This window comes from Tamandua tetradactyla, chromosome 1 (assembly GCF_023851605.1).
Source record: "Tamandua tetradactyla isolate mTamTet1 chromosome 1, mTamTet1.pri, whole genome shotgun sequence".
NCBI lineage: Eukaryota > Metazoa > Chordata > Mammalia > Pilosa > Myrmecophagidae > Tamandua > Tamandua tetradactyla.
In genome coordinates this window covers 64,660,437-64,678,238 of record NC_135327.1, presented here as the reverse complement: position 1 = coordinate 64,678,238, position 17,802 = coordinate 64,660,437, and the positions used below count along the sequence as shown (strand labels likewise).

The window sequence follows — 17,802 nt, the reverse complement described above, 5'->3', positions numbered from 1 at the left end:
AAACTGCCTTACACAGCAGTTGTACCATTTGACATTCCCACCAACAGTGGATAAGTGTGCCTCTTTCTCCACATCCTCTCCAGTACTTGTTTTCTGTTTTATTGATATTGGCCATTCTGGTGGGTGAGATGATATCTCAGTGTGGTTTTGAATTGCCTTTCCCCAATAGCCAGGGAAGTTGAGCATCTTTTGTTGAGGATTTTTTACGTGTACTGTTATATTATAGTTTTCCTTTCTGGTGCTGACTCTGGTATTAGGGTTATATGGGTCTTATAGAACAAGTTAGGAAGCATTCCTTTCTCTATTTTTTTTGCAGAGTTTGATAAACACTGATTTTTTTTTTTTTTTTTTTTTTTAGTATAGATTCATCAGTGACACCATCTGGTTCTGGACCTTTGCATTGTTGAAAGGTTTTGATTATCTGTTATAATAGACTATTTAGAGTTTCTAATTCTTCTCAAGTCAGTTTTGGCAGTTTGTTTTTTAGGACTTTATCCATTTCCTCTAGGTTATCTAATTTGCAGGCATACAGTTGTTCATAGTATCCTCTTCTATTCCTATAAATGTTGCTAGATGTGTTCCCAGTTTGTTGCTGATTTTATAAATTAGTACTTACTTTTGTTCTTGGTTAGTCTAGCTAAAAGTCAGCAAATTTTTGTTATCTTTTCAAATAATCAATTTTTTTTCCACTTATTCTGTTTTCCTATTTCACTTAACTTGAAACTTTATTTCCTTCTCTCTGCTGGCTTTGGATTTGCTCTTCTTTTTCAAGTGCATCAAAGGTGAAGGTCAAATTATTTGAGACCACTCTTTAATGTATGCTAGCTACAAATTTCCTCAAGCATTATTTTTGTTTCATTCTATTAGTTTTTGGTATGTTTTGTTTTCATTTCCATTAACCTGCAAGCATTTACGAACTTCTTTGATGCATTGCTTAATATAACATCCACATATTTGTTAGTTTTCATTCACTGATTTTGTATTCTATTCCATTGTGGTCAGAGATAATTTATGATTTCAATCTTTTAAATTTATTGACACATTTTGTGGCCTAACATGGTCTGTGTAGACTATTCCATGAGCACTTGAGAAGGTATATTTTGCTGTGGTTGGGTGGAGTGTTCTGTTAGACCTAGCTTCTTTGTGGATTATTCAAATCTTTTACCTCTTGGCTTATTTTTTGTCTAGTTCTATCCAACAGAAACTTGGGATGTTGAAGTCTCCGACTGCAACTGCTATTTTCCTCTTCACCTATCATTTTTGCTGGATATACACTGGGATTCTGCTGATAGGTAGATTTATAATTGTTGTATCTTATTGATGGATTAACCCTTTTATCAATATATAATGCCCTTCTTTATCTCTTATAGCAATTTCTGCCTTAAGGTCTGTCTTGTTTGATAGTAAGGCCACTCCAGTTTTCTTTTGGTTAATGTTTGCATGGACTATCTTTTTCCATTCTTTCACTTTCATTGCATTTGTGTCTTTGGTTCTAAAGTGAGTGTCTCTTAGATATCAGTGGTTTGGTGTGGTTTCATTAATCTGTTCTGCCAATCCCTGCCTTTTAATTGAATTTAACTGACTTTAAATTGAGATTCTCATGTAGGTCACTTACTGCTTTTCTCTTGTGGCTTTCTGGGCATTCTCCTTGTCCTTGGCATTTAGACAATGTGATTACTATGGGTCTGGGTATGGTTATCATTCAGTTTATCCTTTTTGAAGCTTGCTGAGTTTCTTAAATCTCATATTCATTTCCTTTGTTAAATTTGAATAGTTTTATGCCATTATTTCTTTGAATATTCCTCCTGCCACTTTATTTCTTCTCTTTCTGTAATTCCCATCATGCAATATTGATATGCCTGATTGTGTTCTGCAAGTGTCTTAGGCTCAATCTGTTCTTTTAAATTTATTCTTCCTTCTGTTATCTCTGATAAACTGTTGAAATCGTATAGAGACCTTTTCATTTCAATTATTGTGTTCTTAAACTCCGTTATTTCTCTGGAGAGATTCCCATATTGTTTCCTCATATCCTTTAATTCTTTATCAGTGTTTTTCTTTACTCCTTGAATATGTTGTGGGTCATTATTTTAAATACCTCCCCAGTAAATCCAAAGTCTTATTTTCTTTGTTGATGGTTTCTGGAGTTTGGATGGTCTATTATTTCTTGTTTCTTTATGTTGTAATCTTTTGCATATTATACATTTCAGTAATTTAATGTGTTAACTCTGGGATTCAGTTCCTTAAGTTTGTGAAAGTTACCCAAAGCAGGTCATGTTCCAGTTGTTCATTGGTTCCACATTGTATACCTTCCTGCAGACTGAATTTATTTATGAGGAGCATTGGAGATGGTAGCATGATTTATTTGTGAGGAACCTTAATTGATGTTGGTAAGTCATCATTTGAAGCAGTATGAAGAAAGGGTAAAACTCATCAATTAGTTTGTGGAAGGAAGATTAGGTTGAGCCATGAAATTGGTACAAGTGCATTTTGTTTCAAAATAGAAGAGAAAATGAATTCTACTGATGAGGGGATTGATTGTTGTAAGAGGAGAGGTTGCTGGTAAAGATTTTAATTTTAATCACTAATATAGTTTCTGAAGAACCAGGAAAGACAGGAATTTAATCAGGGGCAATTTGCCCCTTCAATGAGAGAGAAAGCATAACTAAAGGATATAGATGTATGAATAATTGTGAGGTTTGAGTACTAAATTGAGGTGATTTGTCAAATTCATCTGATTATTATGAATTTAATCCTATCTGCTGAAAGAAATGTGAAACATTAGAGTATGTGAGCTTTAAAACTGGGAATAGAAGTGATTATGAAATGTGTAAGAATGATTCAATTATCAAGATATATTTGAAGACATTGGAAGTCATGACTCTGCATATTGACCTAAAGCAGTAGCTTACTAATGTGCTCTGTCAAATGCAGTAATAGACAAGTAATTAGAGCCACCTTCCATGGAGCAGGCAGATTTGGTAAATGCTCAATGTTTATTAACTGATGGGGTACATACAGGGACATTAGAAGTATTGCCTGGAAATGTATGAAGTAAATTAACCATTATAATTTAGTATAAGGATCAAACTTTTAAAAAATATGTAGTTCTTAAAGTTTATTTAATACAGCTATTTTTCCTTGGACTTTAGGTACAAATGAGTAAGTTAATCCTACCTCTGTTTATGACACATGATCATTCTTTGTCCAGTACATGTAATTAATAATGTTTTAGAAGAGAATTAGCATTATACACATCTATTCATATATATAAATAATGAAATCTGGGATGTTGCAGGTCATGATAATTAATATATGAAAAAAGATTTCAGCTACCCCTTTACAAAGATACCAGAGTGAACCAGTTGATTTTCTCCCAAATCTCTTCATTCTGTATTTTCTGAGACTGCTATTCCTATGAGGATTGTGAGACATGACAGTGACATGACCCATATATTTCTGCTGTTTTCTGATGCAGGGAATTTTCGTGATTATTTGATTGTGGGAGCTGTTGATCCCTCCAAATTGATCAAGACCTTAAATAGATTTGTCCCATAAGTAAATGTATTAAGTTTCTTGGTTGGTATTGAAATGCTTGGAGTGAGATGTAGAACTCATTGTTGATGTTGTTATACATCACATGTGAAAGGACCAAGATGATGTAGGACAAGTTACTCAGAAGGGCAAGTATAGGTTACAGCAGAGAGGGAGGGTTTCAAGAACAAGATTAGATGTTGGAGAACCAATGCTAATGGAAACATTAGCATACAACAAACATCAGATATAATTATATCTGAGAAATTCCAGACTGCTTTCTCTAGGGGTGGGGAATTAATTCCAGATATGATATGGATCACATATCCGTATGGTTGGAATCAGGAAGTAAATTTAAAGCCTCTGAACACCATGGGGTAATTAATACATTATAATTCACTGATTTTTATATTCTTATCTGTAAAATGAAGGTATTCATATCTTCATTATTTGGTATAGAAGCCAGGACTTACTATATCTTATCCTGGGAGAGGAGAGACCTTTCCCTATTTCTCTTGGAGCACACTTTGTGGTCCTGTTGATTGGACTGCATTTGCTTCCATGTCAAAGTTTGGGATATATGACGAATCTAGAAATTGTGGTCAAAACTTGAGACAGAAGGTTTCTATCTCTTTTCTCAGCTTTGCTCACCTACTGCTTGTCTGGTTGTGAGTGAAAATCCAAAAGAAGACATTTGTCATCTGAGCTATTGACAATGCAGCTACCGGTGAGTAGGGAATTCCTTAACTGAGATTACACAGCTGTTGCCAGCAGATAGGAAGGTTTCTCTTGGCATAAACATTCCTAGTTCATTCATGAGCTAGTCAAGGATGTGAGCTCTATTAAGTATATCCAACTCTAGACTAGTTATGGTAAATTTGGGGCTCATCAGTAAATAATCTTCCTGCTGTTATAATAGATTGTTGCAGCCTCCATTAAAGTTGTGTATTTTCTGAAGAGATGAGAGATATTTTGTTTTTCTCATCCAACCCATGGTCTTATTGGAGAAATAATGACCTTATGATTCATGTCAGTGCCTGAAGTTGGCTTTGGTATGTGGTGAACATAGGTGATAGAGATGAGTAAAAGCAGAAATTAATAGTCATTGGGGAGACTGATGTTTCAGCAGGTGCATTCAATCAATCCAATATTACAGGGGTGGAGTATAATGCTGTACATTGCTGACCAGAGCACAAGAGAAGGTTATGAAATAAAAGGAAATGAGGAATCATTTATTTTTTCCCCAATTTTACTTTTCTTAAACTGTTGATGGACTATATCTGTACATTTTGGAATATCTTTAAAAAAAAACTAAAATTTACCTCATAACTGTCGTTTTCAGCTTCAATTTTTGTAAGGTTGATTCAAATTTTATAAATGGATGCAGTGCATAGGAAGTGTTCCCATAGGTAGAACGAAATTTATGGCATAAATATTTTTGAAGATTTGAAGAGACAAGAAGCAACTAAGTGGCTTATTTTAATCTTGAACAGAGAGAGGAAATGAAGATAATAAGTGAGGCCATGAAAACTGGTGTTTTAGGCCCCAGAAAGTGTTGAGAATGGGAGGTCTTCTATCAGAGGAATGGTCAAACCAGGGCTATCTTTCAGTACAACTGTCTCAACATTCCCTAACTTGTGATACTGAACTAGCTGTAGTTAACATGAAGACTTGAGTTATGTTTAATTGAGGGAGGCAACACTTAAATGATCCAGAGTTCTGTATGAAACGTGTTCAGTTCTCCAAAAATTTAGATATTCCTTCTAAGGCTCCTGACATTTTAATGAATAATTGGTGAATTGAATTTAGATAGAAAACTCTTCACTCATTAGTGCATTGGGTCTTTGCGAATGCATAACATAATGCAAAACATTTTTATTTTCTTTGCATGGGGAGGCACTAGAAATTGAACCCCAGTCTCTGGCATGGCAGGCGAGAATTCTGCCACTGAGCCATCATGGCCCACCCTCAACAGTTTTATAGATGAGAAGAAAATGAGATCATCCATCTGCAAGAATAATCTAACCATAGTTGTTTTTTAAAAGAGATATATTATGGATATTTCTTGCCTTATGATAAGTCTGTAGATATTCCTGAAATTTGTGGAAAGATTGCTTTATTTATATATACCCTAATATTATAATGAGCATCAAGAAGTTATGTTTACAGGTCTTTTGGGAATTTCCAGTGTCTGTTACTTCACATGTCATATGCTATTCCTTTACAATGGAGTTGTATATCATCAGAATGTCTATGGGTCTTAGAGAAACTCCAGACACATTTTGAGCTTTATATACAGTTTGTGCTTTCTCAGTGCTGCCAGTTTGAGCGCGACACTCAGCACTTTGTTAAGGATGGCCTTGTATGAACCCAAATTTCATGATATGTTAGGAATTCATGACCTTCAAAGATGTAGCTGTAGACTTCACCCAGGAAGAGTGGGCATTGCTAGACACATCTCAGAGAAAGCTGTTCAGAGAAGTGATGCTGGAGAATATCAATCTTTTGGCTTCAGTGGGTGAGTCTCTGAAAATTTACCTATCATTATCTACCATGTAACTATCATATCAGATTCTAACTATTCAAGTATCTAGGTCAGCTTCTCCATATTGTTGCAAATCTTTTTATGTTCTTTCTATGTTTATATGTTATGCTGTGTGTACATTTAAATTATTTTATAACACACACAACCAGCTAAATGAAATATATTTTCTTTTTCCTTATGTCTAGTTCACCCCCATGGAATTTAAACTTATTGACCAGGATTTTATGTCTTTCTTGAATGCCAGTCTCCAACACTCAGAGCAGTGCTGAGAAGTTGATGAATACTGAATAAATAAGTGACTAAACATTTTGAAATAATTATTCTGCTGAGTCTTCAGAATACAATTATAAAAACACCAAAAATTTATCGTTTCCCCGTGGAATTTTAGGTTGTATTGGTGGAGTTACTTTATTTTTTAAAGTAATAATCAACAGTGGAAACAGAATTTCTTCCCATTTAGAATATGGAGGATTCTCCAGTCTGTCTTTGAACTTGTACATAAGCATCAGAATCAGAGGTCCCCACTGTAATGAGAACAAGGTTAAGAGTTACCCTTTACTGGTGAAATATTGTCATGCCTTGTAGCCCTTCATTGCTTACCTTTTTCTTTGGTAGTCTGTGGACTTGATAATGCACTTTTTACACTTAACTCAAAATTCAGGTATCTTATTTCCTACAAGCAGGATGTCAAGTCTGCAAATCAGATGTGCTTTTCCAGTTGGCAAAAGGAGAGGAATTTTGGAGAGAAGAAATAAGATTTCTCCAAAACCGGTGTCCAGGTGAGCTCTAAGAACCTGTGCATCAGTACTGGAGAGCCTCATCAGTTAGTGAGTAGGTCCTTGGAAATGTCATCTTCAGGTTTCATAAAGTGAGTTATGATTTCTGAAATGTAGGCAATGATATTGTGGAAATTTTCCTTATTCTATACACTTATCAAACTCTATTCAATTGTCTTTAGCTTTGGGAAGGGGATATTTATTAACTATTGGAATTGAACATTTACATAATGAGTCTTGTCCTGGTCTTACTCTTGGAAGATAATCCCTCTTTTTACTTCCCTGACATCCTAACTTCTTTTTATTTTTCTTATATTTCAGTCCTGAAAATCTTTGTGTTGATATAATGTTTTCTTCTTCCTAGCCCATTCTTTAATTTGATATTCTTTCTCAGCCAAGTGTAAATATTTGAAACATGTTGAGAAGAATATTTGGTACCACAACATTTTCATTCTTGTAATACTGCTCTAACAATTTATTCTGTTTCCCCCCCAATAATTATAGGCAGGAAAATTGCCTGTAAAAAGCAAGAAATGATATCTATGCCACTTACCTGCAGGAAAGACAATTCTAATATCATGGCACTGGTAAGTTCATTGGTATGAACTCTAGTTGTCAAAATAGATACCTGGGGATTGAGTAAATTATGAATTCAGACCAGTCACCTAACTGTAATTAATATTGCCATTAAATACTAATGCCGCAAAAATTTGTGATAGTTTGAAGTTAGGGAAAAATTAAACTGAACACAGAACTCTAAGTTGAGTTCTTATAAAAATATGACTGCATAAATATGGTTCACATACATAAATTTTGAAACATCATGAAGTTCAAAATTGATTAGATAGCTCTGTAATTGGAATGGTATAATAGAGAAAATCACTATCCATCTTCCTACTGCAGATATCATACCCTCAAAAGAATTCCTTTCAGTGCAGTTATTTGCAAGAAGATTCGACTTTCAGATCCACAGTGTCTCAACATGTATTAATTTCTATGAGAAAGAAATCATATTTAAGCAAACCACTTGGAAAAGTCCTCAGTGACCAGTCATCTTTTAATCAACTTAAGCAGAGTCACATTAGAAGTACATCACACAAATGCCACCAAAATGCTAAAACCTTTATTAAAAGCTCTGGCCAGAGACAATACAATGGTACTCGAACTGGAAATAAAGCATATGAATGTCTTCTGTGTGGGAAAGATTTCAGTAGATTTTCTGACCTTAGACGACATGAGAGAACTCACACTGGAGAGAAGCCCTATGAATGTAATCTCTGTGGAAAAGCCTTCAGCCAATCTTGTACTCTTCAAAAGCATGAGAGAACACACAATGGAGAAAAACCCTATGAATGCCATACATGTGGAAAAGCCTTTAGTCAGTATTCAAATCTTAGACGACATGAGAGAATTCACACTGGAGAGAAACCCCACGAATGCCAGAAACCCCATGAATGCCATCTATGTGGGAAAACCTTCAGTTCATATTCTAATCTTAGAGAACATGGAAGAACACACACTGGAGAGAAACCCCATGAATGCCTTTTATGTGGAAAAGCCTTCAGTCGGTCTTCTAATCTTAGGCAACATGAGAGAATACATGCTGGAGCAAAGCCCTATGAATGCCATACATGTGGGAAAGCTTTCATTTGTTCTTCTGTCCTCAGAAAACATGAGAAAACTCATACTGGTGAGAAACCCCATGAATGTCATTTGTGTGGGAAAACCTTCAGTCAGTCCTCTACTCTTAAACAACATGAGAGAACACACACTGGAGAGAAACCCTATGAATGCTGTACATGTGGAAAAGCCTTCATTTGTTCTTCTGCCCTCAGAAAACATGAAAGAACTCACACTGGAGAAAAACCTCATGAATGCCATCTATGTGGGAAAGCCTTCAGTTTACATTCTAATCTTAGACAACATGAAAGAACCCACACTGGAGAGAAACCCTATGAATGCCATCTATGTGTAAAAGCCTTCAGATCATATTCTAATCTTAGAAAACATGAGAGAACACACACTGGAGAGAAACCATATGAATGCCATAAATGTGGAAAAACCTTCGTTTATTGTTCTGCCCTCAGAAAACATGAGAGAACTCACACTGGAATAGAAGCCCCATGAATGTCATCTATTTGGGGAAGCTTTTGCTTACAGTTAAGTCATCAGGCAATATGAGAATGCACAATGGACAGAAACTATAAGAATCTCATCAATATAGACAACTTTAACTCTGCTGTCCATAGACATGACATTTTTATTCAAACTTGAAAGGAAACCTACAAATGTTATCCACTTGGAAAGTCTTTAGTTTATATTTTGCTCTTAGGTGGAGTGAGGAAACTCACACTATCTGTTCTGAATATGGAAGAGATTTCATCCATAGCTGTAACCTTTCATCACACCAGAAAACTCACACAGGAAAAAACAGTAGGTTTGTAATCAATGTGGTAGTGCCTTTAGATGCCTGTACTATTTCAATTAATATAAGGAAGTTTATACAGGAAAGAATCCATATGAATGTCATCGATGTAGCAAAGCCCTTAGTATTTGGAGTGATAAGGAATGGTGGTGGAAATGCTATAGGTTTGAGGATAGGAGAATGTGAAATCTGTGATTTGGGAGTCTTCCAGGGTAAATGAATCTGCCTCTGTGGTTACCTCTTATGTGGCGGTGATGGACATTTGGGTGAGGGGGGTCATTGAATAAATATGTGAAGGATAGAAATATGTTTACTTAGTTTCTGTTCTTAGAGGAAACCATGCTTCATCTAAGTAACAGTATTTATCAATGGGTGAGAGGGTCCTGCACATAGTAGCTCACTGGGTCAAGATCCCATTTCCCCTCAATAGCCCATTAGGGAATATCAGTCCAAACCCACTGAAATAATTATTTTAATAATCAAAGAGATAATAGATTCCAAAATCTACAGGGCCCATAGGCTAGGCCATTATGAGGGTTCAGATTTGAAAATCCAGTATTTGGCATTAGTTTCAGAAAACTTTCAGAGCATTTTCAGCTAATTTCATAATTTTAAAAGACTACTGAATGCTTTTCTACAAAATTGGGGATGATAGAAGTATTTCTCTTTTCATCACTATACCATATATTTTATGAAATATTGAAAGACTGATTGTTTTACCCCAAATAGAGACCAACAAAAGATTACCTGCTCTCATAATTTCCATTATGTATAGACATAATAGTGGTCTTGTGTATTGTAATAACTTGAAGAGTGGAAAGGAAAATAAAGCTTTTGGTAAAAATTAGGAAACTGGTTTTTTTGCAAATAACATATATGGCTGTATAGAAACCATATATAACCATATTATTAAGTTTTCAAAACATAATTATAGGCCATTATTAGTTTTAGGAGTATCATATGTCTGAAGTAAAATTAAAATTCACTTTTTATTTACAAATTCAGTGTGAGAGGTAAACCATGTCCTTGGGCCCACAACTTTATGTTGTCGTCTTTCCTGTCGAGTTCATTGTTGGATCCACCCACCAGCAAAAGCAGCCATGTGCAGTTCAGCAATTTCATGGATGTCACTGATGATAAGTCCATTATTCTCATTCTCCTGGAAGGGATTATTGCTTTTCTGCCACCAGATTTCAAGCCTTATTGGGTATAAAATGAAGTTTGATACATCCTTTATTGGTGATGTCATTCCAGAGACATCCATTATAATAGGACCTGTGACATGTACATAAGCATGTGTAACATACATTGTGACTGTGCTGGTTTGAATCTACTATGTAGCCCTGAAAAACCTGTGTTCTTTTAATTCAGTCTTGTGGTAGACCTTTTTTTTTTTTTTTAGTAATTAACGGAAAAAAAGAAATTAACCCAACATTTAGAAATCATACCATTCTACATATGCAATCAGTAATTCTTAACATCATCACATAGATGCATGATTATCGTTTCTTAGTACATTTGCATCGGTTTAGAAGAACTAGCAACACAACTGAAAAAGATATAGAATGTTAAAATAGAGAAAAAAATAAAAGTAATAATAGTAAGAACAAAACAAAACAAAACAAAACAAAAACCTATAGCTCGGATGCAGCTTCATTCAGTGTTTTAACATGATTACTTTACAATTAGGTATTATTGTGCTGTCCATTTTTGAGTTTTTGTATCTAGTCCTGTTGCACAGTCTGTATCCCATCAGCTCCAATTACCCATTATCTTACCCTGTTTCTAACTCCTGCTGAACTCTGTTACCAGTGACATATTCCAAGTTTATTCTCGAATGTCGATTCACATCATTGGGACCATACAGTATTTTTCTTTTAGTTTTTGGCTAGACTCACTCAGCATAATGTTCTCTAGGTCCATCCATGTTATTAGGTGCTTCATAATTTTATCCTGTCTTAAAGCTGCATAATATTCCATCGTATGTATATACCACAGTTTGTTTAGCCACTCGTCTGTTGATGGACATTTTGGCTGTTTCCATCTCTTTGCAATTGTAAATAATGCTGCTATAAACATTGGTGTGCAAATGTCTGTTTGTGTCTTTGCCCTTAAGTCCTTTGAGTAGATTCCCAGCAATGGTATTGCTGGGTCGTATGGCAATTCTATATTCAGCTTTTTGAGGAACCGCCAAACTGCCTTCCACAGTGGTTGCACCATTTGACATTCCCACCAACAGTGGATAAGTGTGCCTCTTTCATCGCATCCTCTCCAGCACTTGTCATTTTCTGTTTTGTTGATAATGGCCATTCTGGTGGGTGTGAGATGATATCTCATTGTGGTTTTGATTTGCATTTCTCTAATGGCCAGGGACATTGAGCATCTCTTCATGTGCCTTTTGGCCATTTGTATTTCCTCCTCTGAGAGGTGTCTATTCAAGTCTTTTTCCCATTTTGTAATTGGGTTGGCTGTCTTTTTGTTGTTGAGTTGAACAATCTCTTTATAAATTCTGGATACTAGACCTTTATCTGATATGTCATTTCCAAATATTGTTTCCCATTGTGTAGGCTGTCTTTCTACTTTCTTGATGAAGTTCTTTGATGCACAAAAGTGTTTAATTTTGAGGAGTTCCCATTTATTTATTTCCTTCTTCAGTGCTCTTGCTTTAGGTTTAAGGTCCATAAAACTGCCTCCAATTGTAAGATTCATAAGATATCTCCCTACATTTTCCTCTAACTGTTTTATGGTCTTAGACCTAATGTTTAGATCTTTGATCCACTTTGAGTTAACTTTTGTGTAGGGTGTGAGATATGGGTCTTCTTTCATTCTTTTGCATATGGATATCCAGTTCTCTAGGCACCATTTATTGAAGAGACTGTTCTGTCCCAGGTGAGTTGGCTTGACTGCCTTATCAAAGATCAAATGTCCATAGATGAGAGGGTCTATATCTGAGCACTCTATTCGATTCCATTGGTCGATATATCTATCTTTATGCCAATACCATGCTGTTTTGACCACTGTGGCTTCATAATATGCCTTAAAGTCAGGCAGTGCGAGACCTCCAGCTTCGTTTTTTTTCCTCAAGATGTTTTTAGCAATTCGGGGCACCCTGCCCTTCCAGATAAATTTGCTTATTGGTTTTTCTATTTCTGAAAAGTAAGTTGTTGGGATTTTGATTGGTATTGCATTGAATCTGAAAATCAATTTAGGTAGGATTGACATCTTAACTATATTTAGTCTTCCAATCCATGAACACAGCATGCCCTTCCATCTATTTAGGTCTTCTGTGATTTCTTTTAGCAGTTTTTTGTAGTTTTCTTTATATAGGTTTTTTGTCTCTTTAGTTAAATTTATTCCTAGGTATTTTATTCTTTTAGTTGCAATTGTAAATGGGGTTCGTTTCTTGATTTCCCCCTCCGCTTGTTCATTACTAGTGTATAGAAATGCTACAGATTTTTGAATGTTGATCTTGTAACCTGCTACTTTGCTGTACTCATTTATTAGCTCTAGTAGTTTTGTTGTGGATTTTTCCGGGTTTTCGACGTATAGTATCATATCGTCTGCAAACAGTGATAGTTTTACTTCTTCCTTTCCAATTTTGATGCCTTGTATTTCTTTTTCTTGTCTAATTGCTCTGGCTAGAACCTCCAACACAATGTTGAATAATAGTGGTGATAGTGGACATCCTTGTCTTGTTCCTGATCTTAGGGGGAAAGTTTTCAATTTTTCCCCATTGAGGATGATATTAGCTGTGGGTTTTTCATATATTCCCTCTATCATTTTAAGGAAGTTCCCTTGTATTCCTATCTTTTGAAGTGTTTTCAACAGGAAAGGATGTTGAATCTTGTCAAATACCTTCTCTGCATCAATTGAGATGATCATGTGATTTTTCTGCTTTGATTTGTTGATATGGTGTATTACATTAATTGATTTTCTTATGTTGAACCATCCTTGCATACCTGGGATGAATCCTACTTGGTCATGATGTATAATTCTTTTAATGTGTTGTTGGATATGATTTGCTAGAATTTTATTGAGGATTTTTGCATCTATATTCATTAGAGAGATTGGCCTGTAGTTTTCTTTTTTTGTAATATCTTTGCCTGGTTTTGGTATGAGGGTGATGTTGGCTTCATAGAATGAATTAGGTAGTTTTCCCTCCGCTTCGATTTTTTTGAAGAGTTTGAGGAGAGTTGGTACTAATTCTTTCTGGAATGTTTGATAGAATTCACATGTGAAGCCATCTGGTCCTGGACTTTTCTTTTTAGGAAGCTTTTGAATGACTAATTCAATTTCTTTACTTGTGATTGGTTTGTTGAGGTCATCTATTTCTTCTTGAGTCAAAGTTGGTTGTTCATGTCTTTCCAGGAACCCATCCATTTCCTCTAAATTGTTGTATTTATTAGTGTAAAGTTGTTCATAGTATCCTGTTATTACCTCCTTTATTTCTGTGAGGTCAGTAGTTATGTCTCCTCTTCCATTTCTGATCTTATTTATTTGCATCCTCTCTCTTCTTTTTGTCAGTCTTGCTAAGGGCCCATCAGTCTTATTGATTTTCTCATAGAACCAACTTCTGGCCTTATTGATTTTCTCTATTGTTTTCATGTTTTCAATTTCATTTATTTCTGCTCTAATCTTTGTCATTTCTTTCCTTTTGCTTGCTTTGGGGTTAGCTTGCTGTTCTTTCTCCAGTTCTTCCAAGTGGACAGTTAATTCCTGAATTTTTGCCTTTTCTTCTTTTCTGATATAGGCATTTAGGGCAATAAATTTCCCTCTTAGCACTGCCTTTGCTGCGTCCCATAGGTTTTGATATGTTGTGTTTTCGTTTTCATTCGCCTCGAGGTATTTGCTAATTTCTCTAGCAATTTCTTCTTTGACCCACTCGTTGTTTAGGAGTGTGTTGTTGAGCCTCCACGTATTTGTGAATTTTCTGGCACTCCGCCTATTATTGATTTCCAACTTCATTCCTTTGTGATCCGAGAAAGTGTTGTGTATGATTTCAATCTTTTTAAATTTGTTAAGACTTGCTTTGTGACCCAGCATATGGTCTATCTTTGAGAATGATCCATGAGCGCTTGAGAAAAAGGTGTATCCTGCTGTTGTGGGATGTAATGTCCTATAAATGTCTGTTAAGTCTAGCTCATTTATAGTAATATTCAGATTCTCTATTTCTTTATTGATCCTCTGTCTAGATGTTCTGTCCATTGATGAGAGTGGTGAATTGAAGTCTCCAACTATTATGGTATATGAGTCTATTTCCCTTTTCAGTGTTTGCAGTGTATTCCTCACGTATTTTGGGGCATTCTGGTTCGGTGCGTAAATATTTATGATTGTTATGTCTTCTTGTTTAATTGTTCCTTTTATTAGTATATAGTGTCCTTCTTTGTCTCTTTTAACTGCTTTACATTTGAAGTCTAATTTGTTGGATATTAGTGTAGCCACTCCTGCTCTTTTCTGGTTGTTATTTGCATGAAATATCTTTTCCCAACCTTTCACTTTCAACCTATGTTTATCTTTGGGTCTAAGATGTGTTTCCTGTAGACAGCATATAGAAGGATCCTGTTTTTTAATCCATTCTGCCAATCTATGTCTTTTGATTGGGGAATTCAGTCCATTGACATTTAGTGTTATTACTGTTTGGATAATATTTTCCTCTAACATTTTGCCTTTTGTATTATATATATCATATCTGATTTTCCTTCTTTCTACACTCTTCTCCATACCTCTCTCTTCTGTCTTTTTGTATCTGACTCTAGTGCTCCCGTTAGTATTTCTTGCAGAGCTGGTCTCTTGGTCACAAATTCTCTCAGTGACTTTTTGTCTGAGAACGTTTTAATTTCTCCCTCATTTTTGAAGGATAATTTTGCTGGATATAGGAGTCTTGGTTGGCAGTTTTTCTCTTTTAGTAATTTAAATATATCATCCCACTGTCTTCTGGCTTCCATGGTTTCTGCTGAGAAATCTACACATAGTCTTATTGGGTTTCCCTTGAATGTGATGGATTGTTTTTCTCTTGCTGCTTTCAAGATCCTCTCTTTCTCTTTGACCTCTGACATTCTAACTAGTAAGTGTCTTGGAGAATGCCTATTTGGGTCTAATCTCTTTGGGGTGCGCTGCACTTCTTGGATCTGTAATTTTAGGTCTTTCATAAGAGTTGGGAAATTTTCAGTGATAATTTCTTCCATTAGTTTTTCTCCTCCTTTTCCCTTCTCTTCTCCTTCTGGGACACCCACAACATGTATATTTGTGTGGTTCATATTGTCCTTGATACCCTGTTCAAATTTTTCCATTCTTTTCCCGATAGTTTCTGTTTCTTTCTGAAATTCAGATGTTCCATCCTCCAAATCACTAATTCTATCTTCTGTCTCTTTAAATCTATCATTGTAGGTATCCATTGTTTTTTCCATCTTTTCTACTTTATCCTTCACTTCCATAAGTTCTGTGATTTGTTTTTTGTTTTTCTATTTCTTCTTTATGTTCAGCCCATATGTCTTCTTCATGTCCTCCCTCAATTTATCGATTTCATTTTTGAAGAGGTTTTCCATTTCTGTTTGTATATTCAGCATTAGTTGTCTCAGCTCTTGTATCTCATTTGAACTATTGGTTTGTTCCTTTGACTGGGCCATATTCTCAATCTTCTGAGCATGGACCGTTATCTTCTGCTGCTGGTGTCTGGGCATTTAGTCAGATTTCCCTGGGTGTCGGACCCAACAAGTGTGTAAGATTTTTCTGTGAAATCTCTGGGTTCTGTTTTCCTTATTCTGTAGGTGTCACTCGTGGCACATGTTTGTCTCACGTGTTTGGAAGGGATCCCCCCGGTCACCAATCTCCGCGGCCTGGGGATTTCCGATCCAATTCTCTCCGTTGGTTCGGGGGGCCACGCGTGGTGGGGGTGTCAGCCGCCGCGGCTTGAGGGGACCCTGTATCTCCTTTATTAATTCCCCTATTAGTGTTTGGTTGGACCCAGTCCCTGCCACTGTCGGAAATTCTCTCCTCTCCCTGGAGGGGTGTCAGTCGCCGGCCGCAGCGGGTCCGGGGAATTCGCCACCGGACCAGGAAGTCGCCCGCGGGGGAGGGGCGTCGGTCACCGGCCGCCACGGCCTGGGGAATTCACCACCGGACAAGGAAGCCGCCTGCGGGGGAGGGCCACCGCAGCTTGGGTAGCTCTCTGATCTGAGACTCGTAGCCGGTCAGGGAAGGTGCCCGCAAAAGAGGGGCGCCGGCCGCCATGGCTTGGGAAACCTGCCTCTCCGAGACTCTCAGCCGGCCCGGGAAGGAGGGAGGGAGGAGCTCCGGCCGCCACAGCTGCCACTGCTCGGGAAATCACGCGCCGCTCGGGGATCTCACCGCAGCCAAGTCTCACAGTCAGACTAGCCAGTCCAGACAGGGGTACGCTGTGTGTCCATTCCCTGCTGTGGCCCCGGGAGCTGTTCTGCACTGTTTCTGTTCACCTTGTAGTTGCTCTGGAGGAGGAATTAAGACTCACATACCTTACTAAGCCGCCATCTTGGCCCCGCCTCTCCAATATGTTTCTGTGGTAGACTTTTTATTGGTTGGACCTTTTGATTAGGTTACTTTCTTGAAATTGTGACCCTGCCCATTCAAGTTGAGTCTCAATCTGCTTGCTCGAGTCCTTTAAGAGAGCCATTAGAGGTTAGGGAAAGAAAATGCCTCTGAGAGAAATGAGTAGGTCCCACAGGAGCTAAGAGAGAGCCATAAGAAACCAGAAGACAAGAGAAAAGAACATTGACATGTGACAGAAGAACCCTGATCCCAATGGCCTTTTCTCCTAGAACATATCTTCTTGTTGGTGCCTTAATTTGGACATTTTCATGTCCTTAGAATTGTAACTTGTAACTTAATAAATCTTTTTTTAAAGCCAACCCATTGCTTATATTGAAATCTGGCAGCTATAGCAAACTGAAACAGAGTTTGGTACTAGTGAAGTGGGGTGCTGTGATTTGCCAATATCAAAAATGCTGGCACTGCTTTATATATGGATAAGGGGAAGGTTCTGGAAGAATTTTGAGGAATTAATAGGAAAGGCCTGGAATGCTTTGAAGAGACTGTTAATAGAAGTATGGACTCTAAGGATACTTCCAGTGAGGTCTAAGTCAGAAATAGTGAATGTGTCAACTATAAGGAAGAGGATTCCTTGTTTTAAAGTGGCAGAGATTTGACAAAATTGAGTACTAGCGTTGGCTGTAAGGTAGAATTTCAAAGTGTTGAGCTGGGATATCTAGCTGAGGAAATTTCCAAAGTAAATGTGGAAAATGCAGCCTGGATTCTCATTACAGCCTATAGTAAAATGCAAGAGGGAAGAGATAAGCTGAGAACTGAACTCTTGGGTACAAAGAAACCAGAAGCTGATAGTTTGGAAAATTCTGAGCTTTTCAAAATTGAGTCCCTAGAGAGCCCATGTAAGGATTTAACCAAATGTGGAATCAGTCAGCCATTTCAGCACAAGTCAGGATCAGAAATGGAGTTATCCAAAAAGGATTTGTGGAAAGTCCTGTTGTCTGACA

At 36.9% G+C, this 17,802-nt stretch overlaps 1 protein-coding gene across 1 annotated transcript in view; it reads left to right on the top strand.

Annotated features, from left to right (window-relative positions):
- The window catches only part of LOC143648217 (uncharacterized), a 47,949-nt gene extending 35,515 nt beyond the window's left edge, over nt 1-12,434 (top strand). The window contains exons 2-6 of the mRNA XM_077117895.1: nt 4,173-4,258; nt 5,923-6,049; nt 6,760-6,855; nt 7,357-7,439; nt 7,756-12,434. Coding sequence (XP_076974010.1) covers nt 4,247-4,258; nt 5,923-6,049; nt 6,760-6,855; nt 7,357-7,439; nt 7,756-8,979 — 1,542 coding nt within the window. The 5' untranslated portion in view covers nt 4,173-4,246 and the 3' untranslated portion in view covers nt 8,980-12,434. The remainder of the gene's footprint in view (nt 1-4,172; nt 4,259-5,922; nt 6,050-6,759; nt 6,856-7,356; nt 7,440-7,755) is intronic.
- Nucleotides 12,435-17,802: the final 5,368 nt, after the last annotated feature.